The sequence below is a fragment of the Micropterus salmoides genome, unplaced genomic scaffold (genome assembly GCF_014851395.1).
Source record: "Micropterus salmoides isolate LMB-PRFRI ecotype aquatic unplaced genomic scaffold, ASM1485139v1 Ms_hic_scaffold_12, whole genome shotgun sequence".
Classification (NCBI taxonomy): Eukaryota; Metazoa; Chordata; class Actinopteri; order Centrarchiformes; family Centrarchidae; genus Micropterus; species Micropterus salmoides.
The window spans coordinates 15397689-15423843 of record NW_024040263.1 but is presented as its reverse complement, the minus strand read 5'-3'; the positions used below and the strand labels follow the sequence as shown (position 1 = coordinate 15423843).

The window sequence follows — 26155 nt, the reverse complement described above, 5'->3', positions numbered from 1 at the left end:
CTGGGAAATTATGTGGGCAAAATATGAATTGATGAATTGTCAGTTGCAGGCCTACAGCTACCACAGTGTAAACAATAAAACCTGATGACAAATTGATATTGTCTGATGGTATATATCGTCTTTGCCCAACACCACAACCCTCTCATCATCTTCTGTGTCTCTTCCTTTTGTCCCTGTCCCTCTGTTCCAGCAGTCAGATGTGTCCTCTCAGATCGATGGTCAGTCAGGGGTTGGGTCGGGAGTAGGAGGTGGCGGAGGGTCTGCTGGGGTTGATGCGGATGACAAGGGAACCCCTAAACGCCTCCACGTGTCCAACATACCCTTCCGCTTCCGAGACCCTGACCTACGGCAGATGTTTGGGGTATGTAGACTGGAATATTCCGCCCTTTTCGCTTTGAATCACCACATAACAATTACCCAGAAAAGACGTCAGCTATGTTTGTTTCCTATACTCAAGTGGTGTTTTAAATGAAAAGTAGGTTCTGTTTGTCTAAAAAACAAAACTTTTACTTGGAATGTCATCGGGTAGAATGGTTATTTTGGGTCAGGTGTAAAAATCTGGCCTTGTGTTCGGTTTTATGTAAGAGGAATGACTTTAAAATGTGGTGCAGAGAAAAGGGCAGAGTCGAGGAAGATATGTTGGAAGGAAAGACCTGGCAGAGCTGGCTCCTTGCCAGCTCCTCATGGTTGAACAGTGCTGACACCCTGTGGCAAAATGCAGCACATGACGTGTTCAGCCTCTTAATTTTCTGCTTTTTATTTTTCAGCAATTTGGCAAAATCCTTGACGTCGAGATCATATTCAATGAGAGGGGATCCAAGGTAGGAAGTTTTTCTAAAATTTGTTAGCAAAAATGAGCCCAGCGAAAGCTTAACAGCTATTTTCAACCTTCTCTCACTTTTCTTTTTCCATTTTCCCCTCCTCTGCTCGCAGGGCTTTGGTTTTGTAACATTCGAGACGAGTGCAGATGCAGAGAGGGCCAGAGAGAAGCTTCATGGTACGCTGGTGGAAGGACGTAAAATCGAGGTAACTCACCACCCTCATCCCCCTTTTCTGAAACGGTGACCATTTTCTCCTGTGAGAATGAGAATGAGTTTGTTCTGGTTGTTTCTGCCCCAGAGGTTTCCGGATGGCTATATGTGTTCAACTCTAACCCCTCTGGCTTCACTATAGCATGGGGCAGTGGTGCCGTGCACACAGGCGTCGCTTTTGACGGCACTTCCTGTCAATGTTTATGTTGTTGTTGATGTTGTAGGCTGCCCATTGCACCTTGATCTTAAAGCTCTGTTTGCAAAGCATGTTGGGTGGAGTGGCTACACAACAAGGCATGGCCGGTGAGACGTCACTACGACATGGTTGCTGATGATATCTGCTTCTGTCACAGCATGTAGGATCTGTTTTTGTTATTTTGTATTTTCCTGCACCTTTTCCATCACCATCATCACTTCTTCCATGATCATGATGGGCAGCCATTTTTGGTTTATGGTTGTGTTTACGACTGAAAGGGCAGTTAATAGCCTCTCAGCTATTTTTCCTCTGAAAAAAGTGCTTGCTGGTGTCTGTAAGAGGCTACTGTATGTTGCATGGATGGATCATAAGGTCAGATGTCAACTGGGAGTTTTTACACTCTTACAGTTAATATTATGTGGGAGGCTCTGGGTATGCATTTTGTTGAAGATTTTTTTAAATGTTTGATGTGTTAAGAGACTGATGCATGATGGGGGCATTTTCAGGGGGCAGTTTTTGGGAATGAAACTGCCGTGAGTAGTGTGGTGTCATTTCTGATGCTTCAAAAAGCTGACTGTTTAATTTCAGACGTGCAAGATGGATGGCACAAAAAAATAGTTTTGTATACACACAAACACACACACACACACACACACACACAGTTGCATCCACCACTCCTGAAAAAGAACACCAGATCTCATGGAAGTGCATTTTGTTGTGCCTTTTTTTTTATCAGCATGAGCTCAGATTTCAGTTGCAAATGGCCTTGGAGATCAAATACACCATGCTTTCGCCATTTGCTCTGGCTCTTGATTATAAATCACGCTTTTGTTTTTACTTGCTACTAAAGCTCCTCTGCATGGTCTTGAACGTCCTGCACTCTTCTCTGTCTCTGTGTGTGGGTGTGCAGAACTAGAAATATGGAGGGCGGAGAGAGAATGAACATGTGAAGAGAATGCAATTGATAGCTTTCGTTCCCTCTCCTTTCCTTGTTTTTTTAAAAGATTTTTTATATTGGTTCTCCTCCATCTATCTCCACTCTTTCACCAGGCCAGTCTGTCTTGTCTGTCTCTACCTGTTTGTGTGTCCCCATATGCACCTGCATTTCTGCTGTCCGTCTCCCTTCCCCCATATCTTTGTCCACTTCCCTGTCCTGTGATGTAGTCAGGACAACGAGATTAAGTTTGATTTTGAGTGATTATTTTGTCAGTTATTTTAATACATTTTAGGCAATAATAAGGGCTAGTTCCCTCCAAAGTTAGATTTTAATTTCTGACTTATTTCTGTTTCCATTTGTTTGCTACTTTTTATCAACTTTTATGATCTGTGTTTGTAGAGGGGTTTAACCAGGAGAGGCTAGATTGTTGTCAAATGGCTGATACTTGTAGGTGACTGTTGACACGTGACCTGTTACATCACTCCCTCTCTATCACAGGGTGGGGGTTGCTATTCATTACCTCGTTCTGTTTGTTTGTTTTATTTTGGGTCATCATTTCTTTTATTACATATATATTTTCTCTATTTCCCTGATGATTTTTGTATGTTGTTGTTGTTGTCAGTCTCCACGGTAACTGCTCGCGTGTCCTCACGCCGTTTCCCTGGCAACGGTAAGTTGTGTACACATGGCATCATCTTTGAATGACCCCTCCCCCCACCCCATCCGTCAAATTTGAAATAAAATGCACCCAACACAAATGAAAGACTCCTTTACTGAAGGGGGCTCGATTGATGGATTGACAGAACCTGATTGGCTAATCATGTGATTGATTGGGGAGGTGGTGAATGAAACGATTACGAGATTAGCCATTGACCGCATGGCATTATTAAGGCCACTTGTATAACTGAATGTACTGCATCTATCTGCAAGTGCAACAACTATGACTACCACTTCTTATGCATTCATTCCAATCACCTCTCTAACTGCATTCAGCATTTAATTCCAGAGCTGTATCCTGCATGGTTTACTCTCTTTCTCGTCATCTGTATGACGCCATATAGTACTATGTCATCTCTCTGTGTCATGTGTCAGCCAATAGCTGCATTTCTGCACCTTAGTGGGACAGCATGCTGAAGCATGAGTGCTATGTTAGCTTTACTGGTGAGAGGATAATAGTTGTCTGTATATCATGGTGTACTGTAGTACTTGATTATCACTTTCTGTACCACACTTGGCTGCAGACAGTTGTAGAGGTATGGCTGCTTAGATTCAACATACAAATTTAAGATATATATATATATATATATATATATATATATATATATATATATATATATATATATATATATATATATATATATATATATATATATATATATATATATATATATATATATATATAGTGTGAGACCAAAAAGGATGCACAGCAAATCTACTCTTCATGTGAAATATGTACTCTTTTAGTACAAAATCTATCATGAAATCATTTGTAGCAAATCAAACTTAACCATTTGTGCCACTGATTAAGTAACAGCAGCTTTTCAATGTTCTGATTTCTGTAAAAAGGTGTCCTTGTTTTACTTTTTGATCAGTTTGGTTCTGGATGGTGTGTGTTGGTGGTTGTGTGCTTCAAGGTCTTTCTGGTGTGCGACACTGATCTGGAATGCCTGGCAGTGTTTCACAACCATAGTTGGATTTATTATTATTATTATTATTTTTTTTTTTTTTTTTTCGAGGAATGATATTTGCATCCCCCATCCTCTCTCGTCTTCATCTGGACTTCTTGCTCTCTCTCTGTGTCTCTGTATTCATTCTTGCTCCATTCACCACTTCTCCATTGTTGCTCATGTACAGTTAGATCAAATGTAGGCAAACAGTCAGATGTATTTTGTATGTGTGTATCGCATCTTGTTGTTTCTGTTTGTTAGAAGAATTGCACATTTGGATGGATTGTTCACTCTCTCTGCCTCTCTCCTCTCCACATCATGTATGTGTTTTTCTGTGTCTCTTCATGTGGACTGGCTCCTCCTCCTGACCTGCATCCCTCTATATTTCTGTCTTTTTTCTGTCGTTCTCTCTCCCTCCCCTTCCTCCCTTTTCTGTATGATGTGTAGTTGATTGGGAGGGCTGCCAACCTTTTTTGATTGGTCTCTTGCTGCATCTGATGCTTGCTGATTGGCTAGTTTTGCTCATCTCTGGTGATGTGATTTGCTCTTGATTGGCTGCGTGTAATTTGTGTATGAACTCTTCGATGGATGTTTTTTTGCATTGTGTTCAACTGATAAATCTGCCGCTTAATTCACCTTCTTTTTCCCTCCTTTTTTTAAAGGTAGCAATATAATGGTCTTGGATTTCTTTTTGAATGCTTTTGTTCTGAAATATTTTGTGGTTTTCTTTGTTCTGTGTGCCAATGGTTGCATTGTTTGTGTGCAAAACTGCCTGACTACTCACCAGGATCTTTGTTTTCAATGTCTTTCTCCTTCAAAAGAAGCGCATGCATCAAATACCATCGCTGCTCATCAACAGAATTAACCTCATAAGTTTGAAAATAAAGCTGTTTAAAGTATAATGACACCTCACACTTAAAGCACACAGGTAACATGAAAACTCTGATCAACATGAATGCAGAGTATGTCCCTCATGTCTCACATAATCTATTGAGTTTAAATTCTAATGTGATTTGGATTCTGCATCATTTTGATAAATCCTCAATACTTGTTTATCTGTTGTCTGTGTTATCTGAACTGGTTTGATTTAGCATCCTGACCACTTTTTCTGGTGTCCAGGTCAATAACGCCACAGCCAGAGTCATGACCAACAAGAAGATGACCACACCTTACTCTAACGGAGAGGCCCTCGCAACTCTGCCATACGGTAATGCACATCTCTACCTTTTGTTAGATATGTGCTGACTGGGCTGGGCAATGTGACTGAAATTAGTATCGCCATATAGGTAAATGTGTTGAATTCTGATTATGTATCACAATATGCTGCATATTTGTAAAACTACATATAAGAATTACTGTACTCCCCTTATACCTGTTTCACTGTAATGCATTGTATATGACGAAACAAAAGAAAATCTTCAGTTACGCCGGGAATCCACTGAATCAGTCTACGGCACGTTACAGCTGCGCCACGGTTGAAATGCGTCCTCAGCCCGGTGTCAAAGTCCACTGGAAGCGTCTCAGAAGCGTTTCAGCAGTGGAGCGTGCAGCCTGCCCCACGTTATTGACTTGTTAATAATTTGTTATTTTTGTGCTTCTACTACCTTCTTCACAGCTCTGTGTGACCCCGTTTCGTTCCGTCAACTTCAGGCTGCATTTCCCACAGGGAGCATTTTAGAAACAGAGCGTTTTGCCTGACTTTGCTGATATGTTTAGATTTTGTTGATCTTGTAACCAGTGTTTGCATTTTGTGCTTCTACTGATTAAGTAGGCTACGTAGTTAAATGATTTCCTTTTGTGTCCGTTTTAACCGTATTTATTGTTGTTTTACGATCGGGAGTCTCCACAGGGTATTTTATTTTGAAAATTGAAGTTCTATGCCGTTCTGTGTCTGACTTCCTGCCTGGTTCGATCTGCTCTGTCCTGCTTGACGCGGCTAGCGGCAAAAATAGACCTGCTACCTATTCTCTGTGGAGCAGAGCGGAGAACCGCTTCTGGGACGCGCTGCGGCCGCAGCTGGTGGATGAGCATTGACTATAATGGCCGCGATTAGCTCCGGCAACCGCGACGCAGCCTTAACGTGCCGTAGACGGAGTCAGTGGATTTTAGGGGTTACTCTTTTCTTTTAATGTTTTTTATTACTATTTTGGACTAAATATGGACTTTAGAGCTTTGTAAAACTAAGAGGATATATTTGTAATCATGATGATGAGACTCCAATAAAAAGAAAATAAATGCATAATAATATTGAATAGAATTTCTGTCCTGGTAATGGCACTGAGTGAAAGCATGTACAGACAAACACTCATGAAGTTTTATACATCTGCTCTTTATAATGAACAGCAGAGATCACTGTGAACACATGCACAAGTCATGAAATGTCTGATCGCTTCTATGAGTTCTTTGTCAAATTTTGCTTTAATTGTACGCTGTCATTCTTTTGTTGGCTACAGCTGGATGGAAGTTGAGTCCCATGGTTGGAGCCATGTACAGCCCTGAACTCTACACAGGTATTCCAACAAGGATTAGACTGACGGAGACACACGCACAAATAATATTGTAATCTTAGAGGTATTTGAGATGCTGTTCTTTTTTTGTCTCTTCTCGCTCAGTACCGGGGTTTCCATACCAAGCAGCAGCAGCAGCTGCCTCCACCGCTGCGACCTTTCGAGGCGCTCATCTCCGGGGGCGTGCCCGGCCGGTCTACAGTGCAGTCAGGGCGGCTGTGCCACAACCTGCCATCCCTACCTACCCAGGGTAAACACGCGCACATAAATAAAAACTGTTAACCAGAGGGGTGTACTATGAAGCGAGAATAATTGGTTAGCAAGGTATGCTGAAAACTAAAGGGGACAGAGCGTTTGCTGTCAGGGCCCCGAGGCTCTGGAACAGCCTGCCCAAGGAAACCAGGTCGGCTGAGTCAGTGAACTCTTTTAAGTCCCTTCTTAAAACATACTTTTATAGGAGAGCTTTTCCCAATCTTATTTGACTTTATTTTATCCCTTTTATTTTATTGTATTTTACTAATTTTATATTAATTTTTCATGCTCTTGTTTTTTTTGTATTATTCTTTACACTTGTTAAAGCACTTTGTAACTTGTTTTTGAAAAGTGCTCTACAAATAAGGATTATTATTATTATTATTATGTCTAAAGCCAGAGTTTTCAGTGTCACAAAAGTGGCTGTCTTTTAACCTGGCAAGAAGATTACCCATGATAACTTTAGCTGCTCCAGAGGTTATGTTCAGATTTTCAAATTTAGATCGGATGTAAAAAATGTCACAAATTAATTTGCTGACGATATTCTCTATGACTGATATAGATTGTTATACTAACAGACATGTTAGGTCGTACATTTGTAAAGGCAGTGAACAAAGCCGTCGTGTTTCCACAGGAACCTACATACGTTCAGTTACTGAAAATGCAAACTACTGTTTTTATGTTTGGTGCTGATTTGCTGCATGGTGAATTCCATGCATCCTTCATTATGGGACAGTGTCCGATCTAAATGCTTCTTGAGTATCATGTTTAAATGTATCAAATTTAAAGCTTAAGAGCTCTAATGTACAGCTGTCAGGTTAGTAATAAACGGCAGGCACTGAGTGGTAAAATAAATGTATTAAGTCAGCAAATTTAAATGGTTAACAATTATCGGTGGAAGAAGACTCAAATGACGCATGAAATGCCTTTTTATGGGAACGCGCACAGATCCTGACAAGACAAACCCTTGGTTAACAAAGAAAGTTGATTATCGCTGTTTGGGGCTTTAGGTTTGTCGAGCCAGCTAACACAAAGAGAGCCTTGTTATATCAAACTTGCTTCGTAGTACACCCCTCAGTAAACTGCTATTGATAGTTAAAGCTAGACGTAATATTATACACATGACTTTTCTAAATGCATGTCTTAGCTTAGTTCAAAGTAGTACTTCATAATTGTGCATGGTGTGTGTTTTGAATATATTTTTATTATAGATATTGACATTGATAGTTTGCCGAGCTAAAATACCATTTCCTTGTTCCTCAGAAGTTATGACATGAGACTTAAGAATTAAGATGAAACTAAGTAGCATTTTCTTTTAATAAAAGGTTGTCTCAGCAGCTGAAGTTAACAGTAGTATCACTCTAAAGTCAGTGCATTTGTATACAAAGAGGTGGTATTTTGTCTTGCATGTTGCACGGTGTGTAATAATCTCACCCTTCTTTCTTTTCTCTCTTTCACAATCTGTTTGGCACCATTTTCTCACCCCTCTCTCTCCCTTAATCGTGGTTCTTTTTTGTTGTTTTCTGCAATGCCCACACGGTGGCGCATCCCACCATGTTTTTGTTTTGTTTGTTTCGACTTTCCACCACCGCTCCTCTGTCCTCTCTCCTTTTCCCTCCTTTCCCGTCTCTCTCACTCTCTCTCTCTCAGTGTGATGGCCTATCAGGATGGCTTTTACGGTGCAGCTGATCTCTATGTAAGTATACCCCTCTCTCCTCTATTGCCTCTCCTTACCTACGTTTTCCCCGCTCTTGCCTGTGGGTTTTCAAGTGTGAAATGGCACGGACCAAACCCATAGAGACGTGTACTTTTGATTCATCACATCTAGACATTTTATCTTCTCCTGATTTATTCTTAAATTATCTTTTTATATTTTTTTTATTAGAAATAAATTTAAAAGTCATCGCTTTCCCAAATGCACATAATGTACCATCTCATTAGAAATGTTCCTTTTAATAATGTGTGCAAATAAATAAAAATAGTACTTGGCAGCCTAACACACACACACAAACATTCATCAAAGTGTTCATTCATGAGTAGACTCCTCTGGGGTTTGTCTCTGTGCATATGTGAGTTAGTTTGTACCAATGTGATTATGAGCGTGTGTGTGTGTGTGTAATGGTGTGTGTGCGTGTGTGACCAGGTTGACAATAGCTGTTTCTGTTCTCTCTGTAGACTAGTGTTTCAGGACATTAGTGGCAGATTGCCCCAGGTAGGGTTTACACACTCTGTATGAGAGCCAGTGTGCATCCTCCTCGTCTCCAATGACTGCGTGCTGCTAGACATTATTGACCATCTGAGATTGAAATGCCTTCTCTGTCTTCTTCTACTAACTCACTGGATTCTGACATGGGTGGAGTTGCGGAAGGGGGAGAAAAGAATTAAGACAAAATTTCATGAAGAATATACTACATAAAAAGTTCCATTCACAAAATATCTACAGGAGACATGGAGGTACATTTCAAGGTAGATTAGGTGCAATATTGAAGGCCAGTACTTGTAACAGTGGGTCACTGTCTTCTGTGATTAAGTTTTCAACTCAATTTCATGACAATATTATATTTACAATAAATTCATCCAGCTAACTTATTATTTCCCTCAGTGTGAAAAGGGCATTTTGTCTTGTTTTGCTATTGTCCCTTGGTGACCAGATGTTAGCACCCCACAGCAAAATACATCTATCAGTTTGATACATTTTATTACGTTCCTGAGGCAAGATACAACAAATCATTTTTATCACACACTTTTATTCCAAAATCAGAAAACAAGTGAAAAGACAAATAAATGAGGCAAGCCGGGACATGTCATCATTTTGTTTTACTCCTTTTATTAATTCATCCTGAATCTTGTCATTGTGTACAAATTTCACATATCGTGCGCATCAGTGAAAATTATTATGCGTCAGCTGCATTGCCATCTTAAAATACAAACAGGAAACAAAATGAATAAGACAAGAATAATGACACTGAAACCTGAGACCTATCCAGTCATCAGATGGATCTGGGACAGTTTCTATCAGCAGTCAATTCAGACCCCTTCCAGGAATCTCCCTATCTGTTTCACCTGTGGCATGCTAACTGGATCAATGTCGGCATGCAGACATACTTACAAGGCTGACTCCTCCCCCAGTCCCCTCTCATTTCCTCCCCTCTTCTCGGTCTATAAACTCCCCATTTTTTTTATTCATTCTTAATTTCACTGCCTCTTTCTTCTCACTCTGCTCATTCCGTCTTCTTTCCTTGCTCAGTCAGTAATTGAACACCTGTTCTGTTCGTAAATCACAGCAAAGTGTTATCTGGCAGTGGCACTTTCTTCTTCTTCTTCTACCTTTCCCTTGCTCTGTTACTCTTCCTCTTTCTTGCCTATTTTCTGCATCAGCCCCCTCTCTCTCTTTACATATCATCCTCCTTCCTCTTCCTCCGTCCTTTCCACCACCTCCCCAGTCCAGCCTTCCTCCCATAGCAGCAACTGTGTGGTCCTGAATGTGGGGACTTGGTCGTGACTGATCCTTTAGGGTAGAATGCAGCAGTGTGTGTGTTTTGTTTGTTTTGTTTTTTTTATAGGAAGTTTGGCCTAATACACTGTACGTTCTGAGTTTGGGAAAGCATGCTGTGTCTGTCAGTGATTGGTCGCTGGCCACGTGAGCGTGGTGTGTGTGTGCCCTTTTTAATCCGACTGGCTGACTGTCTTCTTATACTTTTAGGGTTTTTTTTGTGTGTGTCTGTTCATCAGCAGTCCATCTACACATAAATAATGACACAATCATCTTGCCACCCCTTCCCCTTTCTTTAACTGTGTGTTTTTGGTAGGGGAACCGGGGTGGGGCACAGTTATGGGTATGAACTCTCTCTCTCTCCATGTCCAGCTCACAGGGGAACAGTACAAACACTAAAACACATAATGTACAATTAAAGATATTTTTTCCACATTAGTCATGGAGGGAGAGACCCACACAGAGCCTGAGCTACATCCTTGTGAATGCTGTACTGCACCAGATTAGCCAGTTATGCTGACTGTCTGCTTGTTAATCTTTCACTCTCCTCTCAGCAGTTTTTCTCACAATGTAACCCTTTAGAATCACTGCTTATCTGTTAGTGTGTAGAGGAAATAACAGCAAATGTTTAACAATAATTTACCCTTGTTTCTTTTTCGTCCCACCTCTCTGTCCATCGTATTATTCTCCTTATGACACACTCTACCCTCTTGCTGTCCTCCATCTCTTTCCCCTTCATCGCCTCACCACAGGGTGGCTATGCAGCGTACCGTTACGCCCAGCCAACTGCAGTAGCGACTCCTGCGGCAGCGGCAGCTGCAGCAGCAGCTTACAGTGACAGGTGAGTGGACTATCCTCCTACTCTGACAGGCCAACATCTGCACAACAAGATGACGTGTCCTGAGGTTTAATATCCCACCAAGTCAAGTCATTTTACTTAAAAAGTACATGTACAGCATCTCACAAAAGAGTATACACCCCTCACTTGTTTGTAAATATTTGATTATATCTTTTCATGTGACAACACTGAAGAAATGAATGCTACAATGTAAAGTAGTGAGTGTACAGCTCAACAGTGTAAATTTGCTGTCCCCTCAAAATAACACATCACACAGCCATTAATGTTTAAACCGCTGGCAACAAAAGTGAGTACGCCCCTAAGTGAAAACGTGAGTGGTGTACTCACGTTAGTGAGATAGTGTAATCAAAACAAGTACTGATATCACGGCAAGGTTACTAAACAAGAATAAAACAACATAGATAGCGGACCTACATCAGCCTACAAGATCAGAAATCAAATTTGTCAGTAACATTTTCTAGAAGAGGCGAGACAAAAGACTTCAGGTCTCACACCTACACAAATACACTGCTCAAAAAAATAAAGGGAACACTTAAACAACACAATGTAACTCCAAGTCAGTCTAGTCAGTCACACTCCTGTGAAATCAAACTGTCCACTTAGGAAGCAACACTGATTGACAATTGGTGGAAATTATAAACAATTAGCAAGACACCCCCAATATAGGAGTGGTTCTGCAGGTGGTGACCACAGACCACTTCTCAGTTCCTGAGCTTCCTGGCTGATGTTTTGGTCACTTTTGAATGCTGGCGGTGCTTTCACTCTAGTGGTAGCATGAGACGGAGTCTACAACCCACACAAGTGGCTCAGGTAGTGCAGCTCATCCAGGATGGCACATCAGTGCGAGCTGTGGTCTGTCAGCGTAGTGTCCGGAGCATGGAGGCGCTACCAGGAGACAAGCCAGTACATCAGGAGACGTGGAGGAGGCCGTAGGAGGGCAACAACCCAGCAGCAGCACCGCTACCTCCGCCTTTGTGCAAGGAGGAGCAGGAGGAGCTCTGCCAGAGCCCTGCAGAATGACCTCCAGCAGGCCACAAATGTGCATGTGTCTGCTCAAACGGTCAGAAACAGACTCCATGAGGGTGGTATGAGGGTCCGACGTCCACAGGTGTGCTTACAGCCCAACACCGTGCAGGACGTTTGGCATTTGTCAGAGAACACCACGATTGGCAAATTCGCCACTGGCGCCCTGTGCTCTTCACAGATGAAAGCAGGTTCACTAGAGCACATGTGACAGAAGTGAGAACGTTCTGCTGCCTGCCACATGACCGATTTGGCGGTGGGTCAGTAATGATGTGGGGTGGCATTTCTTTGGAGGGATGCACAGTCCTCCATGTGCTCGTCAGAGGTAGCCTGACTGCCATAATATACCGAGATGAGATCCTCAGACCCCTTGTGAGACCATATGCTGGTGCGGTTGGCCCTGGGTTCCTCCTAATGCAAGACAATGCTAGACCTCATGTGGCTGGAGTGTGTCAGCAGTTCCTGCAAGAGGAAGGCATTGATGCTATGGACTGGCCCGCCCGTTCCCCAGACCTGAATCCAATTGAGCACATCTGGGACATCATGTCTCGCTCCATCCACCAACGCCACATTGCACCACAGACTGTCCAGGAGTTGGCGGATGCTTTAGTCCAGGTCTGGGAGGAGATCCCTCAGGAAACCATTCGCCACCTCATCAGGAGCATGCCCAGGCGTTGTAGGGAGGTCATACAGGCACGTGGAGGCCACACACACTACTGAACCTCATTTTGACTTGTTTTAAGGACATTAAAGTTGGATTGGCCCGTAGTGTGGTTTTCCACTTTGATTTTGAGTGTGACTCCAAATACAGACCTTCATGGGTTGATAAATTTGATTTCCATTGATAATTTTTGTGTGATTTTGTTGTCAGCACATTCAGCTATGTAAAGAAAGGAGTATTTAATGAGATTATTTCATTCATTCAGATCTAGGATGTGTTATTTTAGTGTTCCCTTTATTTTTTTGAGCAGTGTAATAGACCAGGAAGTGAATTTTGAAAAACAACAACTTCCTCTACTTTTCCAGTTAACAGTTTGATTCACCTCAGGCTATGGAGAGAATTTTCTTGATTTTTACCTACCTCTTGTTTGATGTGTTTGCCGTTTTCTGATAGCTATGGACGAGTTTACACGGCAGACCCCTACCATGCTGCGCTCGCCCCAGCTGCCTACGGTGTTGGAGCCATGGTAAGTTTCCAAAGGCCATATATTGTCAAGCGTTAATAATGATATGACGAGTGATAGTCAAAATTTTTGTCAACAATTCACATGAAAAGAGCAAAACCAACACTGTCTTAGTCCATCTCTCAGCACTTTACAACATCCCTCTCCAGTCTGTGGCACAAATACATAGTTATAAAAAAAGCTCAGTTTCCTAAAGCAGCTGGTCACGGTAGTTTAGAACAAACTTTATTCAATGAGGAATAAATAGAACATTTGTTGGGAAAAAAATATTTTTAGCTAACCCAACTGATTTGCGTTAACTTTATTAAATCTTTGTTTGGGAGGAGCATTAAAACACAATATCAGCTGACATGATAGGGGCTTTAAAGTAGGTTTTGAAGATGGTCCTTGTGTTAAAATCAAAGTTAATACACAGAAAATCTGGGGCCATGTAGTATTCCAGCATGGAGATAGTAGGATCAATTCAGTGTTGGTTTTAGTCTTTTTATTGACAATAAGGAAAATGTAGAATAACACCAGATTAATAAATTAATGAGTAATTTCATTTTGAAAAGATTTTATTTACCAAATGCTTGTCATTTGTTGTTTCACAGGCCACACTGTACAGGGGAGGCTACAGTAGATTTGCCCCTTACTAAAGACACTACATTTCCCAGGAGCTCCTCTCTTCCATTGAATTTCTCTGAAAGAGCTCCCTCTGTTGTCGTGGAGGTGGACTGCACCCAATTTTAAAGTGTTGCGTCGACCACAGCAAAGATATTTCAGATCCCACCCCAGAGCAGTCCCACTTTTTCTTATATACGCTACTACAGAAATAGAGGAATGCTGTATTAAAGACTGACGGGTGGCCTTTACATTAAAAAAGAAGGAGAAAAAAAGACTAAAAATGGCCACCTTCCCTATTGCACGGCTGTATTATAGTCCCCCCTTCTTATTCCCTCGGCACTCAGCAGCACAAGACTCGGGATGGAGCCCAGATGTTCTTCCAAAGGCTGTATGTGGATAACTGACATTTAAATAGCTGTCAACCCTGTGTGAGAACGAGCTGAGTTCTGTGAGGCCTGCACACACACCATTAAAGGAAAAAGAGAGGGAAACAAGCAATCAAAGCGTCCACAAAACGTCGGAGCGGTAGGAAGCAGGAAGGTGCATCGAAGGAGCACCTAAAGAAACATTTTGAACAAGAATGACGAGTCATTAAAATTATTTAAAAAAAACAAACACCCACTGATGGATTTTTATAATTCCTCCTTAATGTGGGCGGGTAGTAACGAGAGAAGATTTCCATTCTTGCTGTGTTCTGGTAGTGGGGGACTGAACACGGCAGCTTGGAGAGATGATGTGACGGTTTATAACGCTACAGTAATCACGTCCGAAAGCTGAAGGAGGGAGGGTTATTAGAGCTATTCCTTACCTCAAGTTTTCTTAGTATGTGGAAATGGTGAACCTTTAAACTTAAAATTGTTATGATATGCAAAGATATTAGTTTAGAGAAAAAAGTTACCAAATTATTATTATTATTATTGTTGTTGTAATTATTCTCATTCTTATTATTTTGTTTGACTCAGCAGCCACTGCTGTCATGGGACATGTAGATCCAACAGTGAACCTTGGGGTTAAAAATCAGAAAATGAGCATCTTTATTAACAATATTCCAGTTTTGACTTTATAAGACTCCACTTTAGTCTCACATCATCCTTCTCACGCACAGGATTTCACTACACTCTGTGTGCAGCCACCACTAAACACTACAAAATGTTTTAACACTACCCTTTTCTTCTTGAATTAATTTTAGCTTTAGATCCAAACTGAATCATCCACTCACAACCCTGGGGTTCAAGTACTTGCTGATCCTTTAATGTAGAGATTTTTATTATTTGGATTTTCCCCTCATGCTCGATCTTTTGTAGAGCAAAGTCCAACATTGAATGAGTCTTCCTAAAACATACTTTAGTTGGTAATTGTGTTCGAGATGCTGCCAGCGGCAATTACTGAGCAAGAGAGACATTCTGTCAGTGAGTTATTAGAAAATATTTAAATGCAAAACACCTTACTATTGTGCATATTTCTATACCGTTGTATTCTATATTTCCAAAACGTGGCTTTTTTTGGGGCTTTTGTTTTTGTTCCAAAGATTTGTAGAAAGCACATTTTTCTGCTGTATGTATAAATATTATTATCTTTGTTATTGTTATGATCATAATCCTATTGCTGTCTTTATTTACTTCTTCTTTTCATCTTTTTTATACCTAAGTTGTTGTTCCTTCTCCAGTAAGGTGCAAGTTCAATTTTAAGTTTTTGCTTTGGAGTAAAGATCTTCAAGCAGAGCGCGTACCTGAAAGGTATGCATGTAACACTACCAAACGTTTGCCCTCTTAGTTAAATATTCAGTCAATCCAGGCTACGGTTTTATTTGTATTTGTTTTGGGTTGATTTATATAATCCACTAGCATGACATATGATTATAATTCAAATTATACAGGAACAGATGGATTTTTTTGTTGTTGTTTGTGTGTCCATATTTTGAAGGTGACTGAGACATTTGGGATGAATGAACATAGACTTTAGTGCTTTTGGTTAAAACCAAATGTGTTCCTTTCTTTTTGAGGTTTTCCGTTTATTTGAATATATATTTTTTTAAAGCAGACTCCTTACATTTCAGTGGTTAAATCTGTCAGCTTGGTCGCTCCAGGTTTGTTTGAAGGTATCCAGTGTTATCTCTCATACATAAACAGGTTAATGTTCCAACATTAATAAAAAAAACCAAAATGTCATTGTGGGATATGATCTGGGTTGTGTGTTAAATGGGCCAGTTATGTTTTTGGGTTTTTGGGGGGGTTTTTTTCCCCCACCATAACTAATTTCAAAGCGTTTCCATTATGTTTTCCATTTCTCACAGTTAGAAAAACATCAGGTCAACAAGATGTTTTTTTTTTCTTCTTTCTTTTAAATGCGCTGCTGTTAGATTTTCTCATTACATTAATTTAACATTTCTTTTTAAATATATATAAGTTACTAGAAAAGTGCTCCGGACAAAATGTGTGTTGGGGGAAAGAAACCTAGCCAAAGATGCTAACTAATAGTCCCCAGCACGTTCTGGTTCCCAACTTGAGAAGTGCTACACAAAATACGCAAAGATGGACTTACAAAGCCACTGAAGGCATGGACAAACCAGCATGAGCGATAATTGTCAAGTAAAAAAAACAAATGTTTTGCATGAATCTTGTGTCTTTCATATTTGACTCCTGAGCAGCAGAGCCCAGTTGCGTTGTTCTTTACCACTAAACTCTTTGGAGAACGATAGGCAGCTAGCAGTTTGAAGCTAGCAAACACAACAAAGAGCACAGTGCTGTTTGACAAAAAGGCCTGATGACAAACAAAATGGCTGCCGCACAAACAAACACGTGGCAGCTTAATTTTCCTGTCACGGTTTTCTTGCCACTGTATTATAGTAAACTATGTGGCCATTCTTCATAGTTGCTATGATTTCACAATGATCAGTCCCCTCCCTTTGTCATGTCTATATCCTCCTCGACTGCCATTATGTTTTTTTGTTATTGAATGTCCACAAAATGTTTTATATAAAAATGTTTTGTTGTGATCAAGCTTTCAAGTTGTTTTCTTTGGGTATTCTATTTATTTGCTATTGTGGATGAGGGTTATTTTGTAGTTTCCCATATTATTACACACACACACACACACACACACACAGAGTAGTCTAGTATGCGACAACTGGTTTTTAAATTTTAGTAGCCTATTGATCACCAAGTCAGCAACTATAACTGCTTTAAACCTGCCACATATTTCTTTGGCTATTTGAGGGCAGTGGAAAAAAGCTGTACACGCGACACCAACGTATTATAAGTTTACATGACGCAAACAGTTGCTTGTTTACACATCCAGCAGATCCTGAGCAACAGTAGAATTCATTTGGAGTTGTTTCTGGTCACCTGTTGAATGTAAATCCAACATTTACTCTACTTTAATTTTTGTTTTGGTGGCCACCAAACTTGGGCACAGCAGTGTTTTGAGGTACATGCTAATGTACATATGCTAACATGCTCACAATGACAACACTAACATCCTAATTTTTTTTAATTTTCTCGTGCCAACATTTTGCGAGGCTAGTGATATTATTGCAGCTTTAATGAAGACATTATATGCTGGTATTTATTAAAGGTTTTCTCTGCCATTAAGTATCAATCACATTCCCATGAAGTTAGGCTGTGTGTTTAAAGAATGACATTTCTTTGGGGAAACTATTTATTGACAGTATTATTCAGTTGTAACTCCCATTGCTATTGATGGTGTGCACACATTTACAATCATAGTTCATAAAAATAAATATATATCTCATAAGCAGCTGTACATAAAAAAGGAATATCTCCAAAGAGGGGGAGGGTCATTGAGTGGAAAAGGCAGGAGAGAGGAGCAAGTGTTTAGTGTTGATGTACTGTAGAAACAGCGATCAAACCCATTGTCTCTCAGAAATATACAAGCCAAGTGCAAAGTATTGGGGAAAAATGTTTGGAGTTATTGCGTAAGCAGGGACACTTCAGTAAGCAAATCAATAATAAAATAACTTTTAAATTGCAATTGCCAATTTTACACAATTTGGATCAGCTTTGGGTATCAATTTCTGTTCAATGTCTGTCAAAACCCATGTGGGCCTAACAGAACAGCAGATATCACGTCAGGTATTTTGGTCGGTGAAGGAGACCAGGGCAAGAGAGGAGGACAGGGCGAAGGAAAATCTGTGCAGGGAGGTAAAGTAGTTATGGTGATGACACAGCAGGTTTTCTAGACAATTCCATATTTCGCCAGGTCGCTGAGCTCCATGTCACCGAAGGCTTCCCATGGGCAGACCACTGTGATGTCGGTGCCAAGACCCTCCATGCCGGGGATGTCATCTCCAAATCTAAGAAGAAACAAAAAACATGTCTTAATTTCCTGAACTTAATTAATTTTATTTGATATGAGACTTTTAAGTGGTGGAATAAGTACTCAAATCCTGTACTGTAAACAAAAGTACTTATACTACAACGTGAATACTCCATTAAAAGTACACATTCATAATCCTACTCAAGTAAAAGCAGAAAAGTATTATCCCCTGTGACTGATCAATTCTATACTATTAGATCATTATTACTGATGCATCAATGTGTAAGCAACATTTTAGTGTCCCAGAAGATTAAGGCGCAGCTAGTTTTGCCATTGACAGTTTTTTTTTTTTTTTTTTTTTACTTTTCTGTAATCTTTTTGTCAAATATTTTTTTTTATGATTTTTTAAAATTATTCATATGACTCACAAGCCAAAATGTTTAGGAACTACTGCTTTTATCTTTGTGTTAAGTGTTCAATTTATATGATTATGATTAGCTTTTTAAATGTAAACCAGCTGTTTGATAATTGTAGTGTAAAAGTCCAATGTGTCAGTGTAGTGGAGCTGAACTGTAAAGTGCCAGAACATGTAAATACTCCAGTGAAGTACCAGTACGTCAACATTGTACTTAAGGTACAGTGCTTGAGTAAATGTACTTAACTATTTTCCACCACCGATTACTTAAAGTCTATCTTACCCCTTCTGGCCTGGTTTGGGGGCCTTGCTCTTGAAGGTACGTTGAGTCCTCTGCTTGAATTTGGGGGGTGCCTTCTTCTCTGCGGGAGTTGCAACTGGTGCATCTGCCATCTTTTATGCACTGTGAGAAAAACAATTAACACTCAATTAGTGCAGTCTTGATGTGTAAGACCCTCCTTCTCCTCCTCCTCCTCTAATCCCCACTGTCACTTGCTTAGATGATATAACACGATGTTGGGTCAAAGACTACAGCTGTCATGCAGCTCTTTAAGTACCTGTTACACAAACAGCTTTGACTATTTTTACACTTGACTTTAAAGATTAATCTTGGCCAAGTTACAGACTAAATCTTGAGACCACGATATCAGTAAGTTCACCTAACTCCATGTGTGAAGTTACGCACGCATGCTGTAAATAAATAAAATCCTTAGTGTAGGGGGATTTTGACATGAGCAACTAATTGTCAATCTGCTATAATCTTACTTTTCTCTGACAAGTAAGCTAATCAGTGCTCTGGACTTTACCAGAAATGTACTTTAACCTCACGGATGGCATATTTGAAGATCTTGTAATTTTGTGGAATTTGTCATGAAGTCTCAATTAACCAGTTGTCATTAGACACAGATCACAACGTAAGCATTTATAGCAGATATACAGAATGTATAATATGTGTGATGTTCTTCTATTGAAGGCCAACACAAATAATACCACCTGTGTTGTCTCCGACACATAATGATGAAAGTACCGACACAGTACAGACATCTCTTTTTAATAGTTCTTTACCTTCATTAAACCAGGATGCTACATATTTTTTGGCCAAAATGGCAGCCCAGTTACATTACATAAACCAACAGCTACCCATCCTTTGCTCAATGAAGAATAGCAAGGAGGGAGGAGAAGATCATACAACATTTACATGATGGTTTCATGTAATGAACACATCAGAATTCAACTTTCAAAGTTTTAGTTTATGTTTTTTGGTTTTAACTTGTTCTTATTTTCAGCTTTGTCAGTTTTAATTATATTGTTAACTTATTGCTATTCATTACTATACTATATAACTATATCATTATGTTATTACTACGATTACAGTTACTTTTTCCAAGGAAGCTTTTATTCTGTTTACTTATGTCTGATGTGTTTTTTTTACTTTGCTGCAAGCAAATTCCCCATGCAGGACACTGAAGTCTGAACTGAACTAAACTGAAAGAGTATCTTCACTGTACACATATTTAAAACATGGTGAGAAAAAGAAAATGCAAGAAACCAAAGGTCATCCTTCCACTTCAAACTTTTCATTTGAAGTGGAACTTTTCATCAAGACTTTTCAAGCACTGATGTATACATTTCTAGCCATTTTTTCTTTTTTCCAGTTTAGTAAATTGTAAAACATGTCTTACATCTGCAGATTAAAAATAACAACTTCTGAGGAGTTAATGCCCAGTGCACAGCATCCATAAGGTAAAAGTAAGTAATTAGTAGTCCTATATAACACTTCAAAAAAGTTTTTATAAAGTGCCTTACAGAAGGGAGGAAAAAAATGAAAAAAGAAACAGACAAGACCATATAAAATAAAAGCAAAACAAGGAGGCAAGGTGCACAAACCACAAAACAGAAAGTTATAACTTGAAGAAAAAGCCAAAGGAAACAAAATCAGGGCCCTGTGACTTCTGAGGCGTTTTTCAAAATCGAACAGATACGTTTGTCTACAAAATAATTTCTGTTTCTACAGTTGGAAGATCACCGCACAGTATCTATCTGAAGTCAAGCTTTCTCAGCACGTTTGTGCATTCTGTGCACTCTCATATTCGCTCTAACCTTGACCCTTACAGCAGAATTGAAAGGTAGCAAAAGCTCGCAGATGAGTGAAGGTCAGAGTTTGATCTTACCTGATTTTGCTGTCACACAGTTTGCTTCTGTCCGATGTGTCTGCGGTCAGTTTGTGTTTCTGATCTTCACCCTGCTGTCTTCTTATATACTCTTACTACTAATCCCCCTAACATAACATGCATAACCCTCTAACTGGCGTCTCTGCACTATTAGATTAAGACAGCGGCTCAGGTGTCCAAACAGGTGTGTCTTGCCATGTGCACCTTACATAATGAAGCATCCCTGAGAAAAGCTTAGCTGGATTTACTGAACAATATGAGTTGTTTTGGGACCTGATGACCTGATTCTCAGTTGAGCTCATTTTTAAACTAAATTATTAAATTGTAAAATAATGTTATGCTTTTAAACAAACAGCAATACATTAATTTCACAGTTTCAAAGTTTTATGGCAGAAAATCTTAATTTAAGGTCCACTTACTAGCTTAGTTAAGATTTTTGTTGTCAGATAACTTTAAAATTAAGTGTTGTAACTAAATCATGGGGCCTATCTTGTCTATGTTTTACCAACCTCGGGCACTTCTTTTCATGCAACATTAATTGTTCAGTTAAGTTGGCAGTTACTGTATTGCCCTTATTTAACCTGAATTAAAATGTATTACCCTCATTTAACCTGAATTAAACTGTATTGCCCTTACTTAACCCCAATCCATGCCATGAAACGCGGGATTAAGAGCTGAACGGTTAAGTGTTCCTTATTTGTCGCTAAGTGATTGATCACCTGCGTGGAGCTCAGGGGGTCGCTACATCACATGCTCCAGATCCTTGTGCAGGATGGTACGTTAGGACACATGTTTGTTTACAAATAAAGTGAATGTTTTTCTCAGTCTTTAAGATTTTACAAATGCTGTCTATTTTCTTGAAGTTACTCTGTAAGCCCTCAAAACCTCCTTTATGCATGAAGACTAAAGCCAAGTCAACCTTTTAATAATGATGTGTGCATAACAAACAACAAGGGCTGTGTCAATGTGACTTGAACTGCTGTGAGGCTGCAGGTAATTGCGGGATATTGCTCTTTTCAAGTATTTCACTGCAAGAATGAGAATCAAGTTTATTGCCACCTAGGTATCACATACAAGGAATTTGCCTTGGTTTTGTGTTGCATAATGGTCGCAATAAGCAATAAGCATAGTAAGAGAAAAGTACTGCAAAAACAAATGTGGTAAACTATATCGTGTTTAATATTGAAAAGACCTGGCAGGAAATAAACTGCATAAATCTAAAACTGTGAACTAAAAATTACAAATACTATCTGACATGTAGACTTTAAGTGTAGTGTAGTAGCACATACATAGCAAAAGCAATGAAAAAAGGAAGGAAGCTGTCAAATGCAAAAAGTGAGACAATTTATTATTTATTTATTATTTATAAAAGGCTCCAGCGGCTGATTCAAGCATTTTTTGTGTGTTCTTCAAGCAACTAAGTGCCTGTATTTGTGCACATTTAGCAGAATAATGCTGCATTCCATGGTTCCCCTTCTTTTTTCTTTGCAGCCTATTACCACTAACCTGTTTGGTGCCTTTTCCCGCAGTTTTTGAAGATATATAGTAAAACCAGAAGTGACCCACATTAACCATGACAATAGTTTACACTGGCAGGTATTTTGCATGCACAGTAAATAAATTATTCCTGTGACTCATTTATGTACATTATAATAAAAATGTTACATTTACCATAATTAAACAAATTTTCATGATGCAGATGGGTACAGTACAGTATGTGTGGTTAAAAAAAGAATGAAGCATGTGGTGGGCTGTGACAGACAAACAATGAATATCTTTCAGCAGATTTGCTTGGCTTCTGTTTGATTGTCATGGTAATAATTACTGTCACTCATTACTGCCAATTGATGACACCTCTATAATTCTCTTCAAATTCACAGGTTGACAAACATACCCAACCTGAAATACACCTTGTATTAATATCTCTTCCTTCTTTATCTCATCTATTTGTGTCTGAGCTGGTACAGAAGAGGACAGAGCGGAGTTGGCACATGAAAGCATGACAGCATGAATGTCTGAGGGGATAAGCAGCTCGAAGGACTTTAAAAAGGGACAGTCGTACACAGAGAGGAATCCCACAAACGAGGCTCATCAGACAGCATCATAAAAACACTTTGAGACTTCAACAAAAGGTAAGATTATTCCCTCATCTCGGGTACAGGGAGCTAGCCTACTTTTCCTGCTTTGGATAACATGTAACAACTTACAGAAGAGGACGACAGACAGAGTGATGACTATAGTATTTTTATCATCTCTGAAATTTGGGTGAAATGGGACAGTGTTACTGAAAAGACTTCATACGGAAAGGTTGATGGTAGCAGAGTTTATTTGTACAGCACATTTCAACAGCAAGGCCGTTCAAAGTGCTGCACAAAAGACATAAAAAGACTTTAAGTCAAGATTTAAAATGAACAAGGTAATAGAAAAAAAAACATGCAATAATATTTTTAAAAGGTAAAATAAAAGTGAAGATTATAAGAGTCACAATGCAGCCACAGTGCAGTGTAAGATATGAATAAATAGTCCCAAAATGAATTTGATACAGAGAGGTATAAATCCTACGTGTTAAAAAACTGAGAGTTTCAGGGATCTCATATATATATATATATATATATATACATATAAAATTTATTTAATTTTTTTCAGTAATTAATCACAATGGCAGACGTAGCCGTTCCCGCTGACAAGAAGGGCCCTCCCAGATTCAAGCAGAGGGCCATGCGCACCTTCAAGAGCAAGGCGCCCAAACCAGGCCAGAAGGGGTGAGACAGAGATCACATACACACAAAATATACCCTTTATTCACATACATCTTTACTTCATCTGCCAAAAGTCCTTGTATCTCTCAGTTTGTACTCATCAGATCTTTTTTGTCTTGTGCACTCAGTTTCGGGGACGACATCCCCGGCATGGAGGGTCTTGGCACAGACATCACAGTGGTCTGCCCATGGGAAGCCTTTGGCGACATGGAGCTCAGCGACCTGGCGAAATATGGAATTGTTTAGGTGTCGTTCTTCTGGCTTTATCGCCATTGTAACTGTTGTTCCTCATGTGTTACAGCTGTAATCCTAACAGCTGAAAAAGTGGTAGGGCTACTTGTGTGCTCCAGAGAGGAGGCAGCTTTTGACGATATAGAGGGTTGACCTGGAAAAAATAAAATCCAGCACTCTCTCTTGTCCCTGGCAGTTTGTTTGACCCCTTTTCTTCTCCACCCCTGCCTTCTCTTTTCCCCTTAAAACTCTCTTCTTGTGTCTCCTAACTGGGGGTGAGTTGGACTTTCCACAGAGGAAAACAGAAATCAAATAGATTTTTCTATTTTGAAAACATGTAAGATGGTTTGATTATCTGTTACTGTACTGTTTTACTTTCCTCTTCTTCCACCTCTTTTCCTCAAAGCTGCTGATTTGACATGCACAGATGTTTTATTTTGTGTTAGCGACATAAATATGTATGAGAACGTCTTTCACTTCAACCTTCAGTGAAAGAGAGCAACTCTGTCTATTTTGTCTGTAGAGAGGAACAATTCAATAAACAATAAATTTTTCATAGAGCATCTGTCTTTGTGTCCTTCCTATTATTAACACCAAATGCTACACAGATGTTCCAATAATTAACATTTCACACTCAATGTCTCACACACTCATGCAGTAAAAACATCCACATACATGTTGTTTGGCCTCTTGTGTCACATACATGTGTATAATAACTCACATAATCCATTAATGAGGCCAGTCTGGCTGCCGCTCACTTGCATAAAAATTCCATATAGTTCACTCAAATTGTAAAAATAAATCTGGCTCCAAGGACAGAAGGCGAGGGAAGATAGCCAAAGCCACTGTTGCCATGGCGACCAAAGCTGCTTATTCACAGAAAGTGTCGAGTCTATTGGTTTCCTCCGCAAGTAAAGGAAAGAGGCTTAATAGGAAAGGTGAATGGTTTTAATGTCAACAGGATCACTGCATCAAAGGTCAGATTTGGCGTAACGCCAATAAAGATAATGTTATCAGAAATCTGGCATTTAAAGGCGTTTTTATAGACGTAAGACACAACTTAACAAGAGATAGTCTCTCAGCAAAGACAAAATTAGCATGAAATGTTGTAATATTTGAAAAGGCACAGCCTCAGAAACCATAACGTGGGAATATGTTGTGGGAACATAAGGAGGAAGAGGAATCGCACATCAAGACAAAACAGACATGAAGAATAAAAAGCTTCTGCAATTCTATTTAGTTAGCTCCTTCCTTTTCAATATTATCCCTTGCACAGTGCTCCTTGGGATGTTTAAAGCTTGGGTAATCTTTTTGTATCCAAATCCGGTTTTAAACGTCTCCACAACAGTATCTCGGACCTGCCTGGTGTGTTCCTTGTTCTTCATGACGCTCTCTGCGCTTTAAACGGACCTCTGAGACTATCACAGAGCAGGTGCATTTATACGGAGACTTGATTTCACAGGTGGATTCTATTTATCATCATTAGTCATTTAGGTCAACATTGGATCATTCAGAGATCCTCACTGAACTTCTGGAGAGAGTTTGCTGCACTGAAAGTAAAGGGGCTGAATAATTTTGCACGCCCAATTTTTCAGTTTTTTATTTGTTAAAAAGGTTTGAAATATCCAATAAATTTCATTCCACTTCATGATTGTGTCCCACTTGTTGTTGGTTCTTCACAAAAAATTACAGTTTTATATCTTTATGTCTGAAGCCTGCAATGTGGCAAAAGGTTGAAAAGTTCAAGGGGGCCGAATACTTTCGCAAGGCACTGTATAATCTACTCAATGCAATACCTAGCCCCTCCTCTGGTAACATTTTTGTTAGTTTTGTTTGCTGGTGCCAGTGTCAATGTGTGTGTCGCCTCTAGATATCAATGTGCATTTGTGTCACAGCACCAATTAGCTGTTCAAGTCTCCAAACAGTGAGCGGACAAAGGGACGGCGCCTCATGCAATGTGGCACAAATATGACAAACATCAGTTCAAAACCTTTGGCCTCTTCGTTAGCGGGGAGCTGAGGGGGAGACAGGCGAGGGGAGGGAAGGTGAGGGAACATGATTACAGGGCCTATTGGAAATGAGGGATGAAAGATAAATATCACCAGAGCCTTCATATGGATTAACCTCTTTGATGTGTACACCAAATATCATCTCCAAGTTTTATTGGCCACTATGAAATTGATCCCAACAGTATTAGGATAGTAGCTAGTGTGAATAAGAATGACACTCGTTGGCAGCCCGCAGGTTAGGAATTACAGCTATAGAGTGTTGGAAAAAAATCATACATAAAATGTCTGATATGCAGATTATTTTTTTATATTTTTTGATCAATTTAAAGAGGCTCTTTAACTAACTCTTTCTCCCAAGTTAAACAAATAATAATACTTTTAATGATTGCCACTGCTTATGTGGGAAAACATACACACACGCCTTTTAATCATTTGTAAGCTGCTTAAAGACCGCCATGTAAGGTAATTAATTAATTCTTGTCTTAATTGCGTTAAAGTTTGTCAGTGTGCCTGCCAAGTCACCTTAAAATGAGATTATCA

The 26155-nt window shown here is 39.6% G+C and overlaps 3 protein-coding genes across 3 annotated transcripts in view; 2 read left to right on the top strand and 1 right to left on the bottom strand.

Annotated features, from left to right (window-relative positions):
• Positions 1 to 16750, top strand: part of LOC119899155 (RNA binding protein fox-1 homolog 2-like) — a 39522-nt gene extending 22772 nt beyond the window's left edge. The window contains 10 exon segments of the mRNA XM_038713602.1: positions 191 to 361; positions 768 to 821; positions 934 to 1026; positions 4951 to 5038; positions 6285 to 6341; positions 6444 to 6588; positions 8241 to 8286; positions 10836 to 10924; positions 13080 to 13152; positions 13743 to 16750. Of these exon segments, the coding sequence (XP_038569530.1) occupies positions 191 to 361; positions 768 to 821; positions 934 to 1026; positions 4951 to 5038; positions 6285 to 6341; positions 6444 to 6588; positions 8241 to 8286; positions 10836 to 10924; positions 13080 to 13152; positions 13743 to 13787 (861 nt within the window). The 3' untranslated portion in view covers positions 13788 to 16750.
• Positions 16751 to 17407: 657 nt separating this feature from the next.
• LOC119899154 (retinal cone rhodopsin-sensitive cGMP 3',5'-cyclic phosphodiesterase subunit gamma-like) lies at positions 17408 to 18919 on the bottom strand. Its single transcript, XM_038713601.1, has 2 exons — positions 18729 to 18919; positions 17408 to 18067 (listed from the first exon to the last, which is right to left on the bottom strand). Exons 1-2 carry the CDS (start codon positions 18836 to 18838, stop codon positions 17950 to 17952), a joined length of 228 nt encoding a protein of 75 aa, XP_038569529.1. The 5' UTR covers positions 18839 to 18919; the 3' UTR covers positions 17408 to 17949.
• Positions 18920 to 22472: 3553 nt separating this feature from the next.
• LOC119899153 (retinal cone rhodopsin-sensitive cGMP 3',5'-cyclic phosphodiesterase subunit gamma-like) lies at positions 22473 to 24169 on the top strand. Its single transcript, XM_038713600.1, has 3 exons — positions 22473 to 22748; positions 23263 to 23378; positions 23504 to 24169. Exons 2-3 carry the CDS (start codon positions 23275 to 23277, stop codon positions 23619 to 23621), a joined length of 222 nt encoding a protein of 73 aa, XP_038569528.1. The 5' UTR covers positions 22473 to 22748; positions 23263 to 23274; the 3' UTR covers positions 23622 to 24169.
• Positions 24170 to 26155: the final 1986 nt, after the last annotated feature.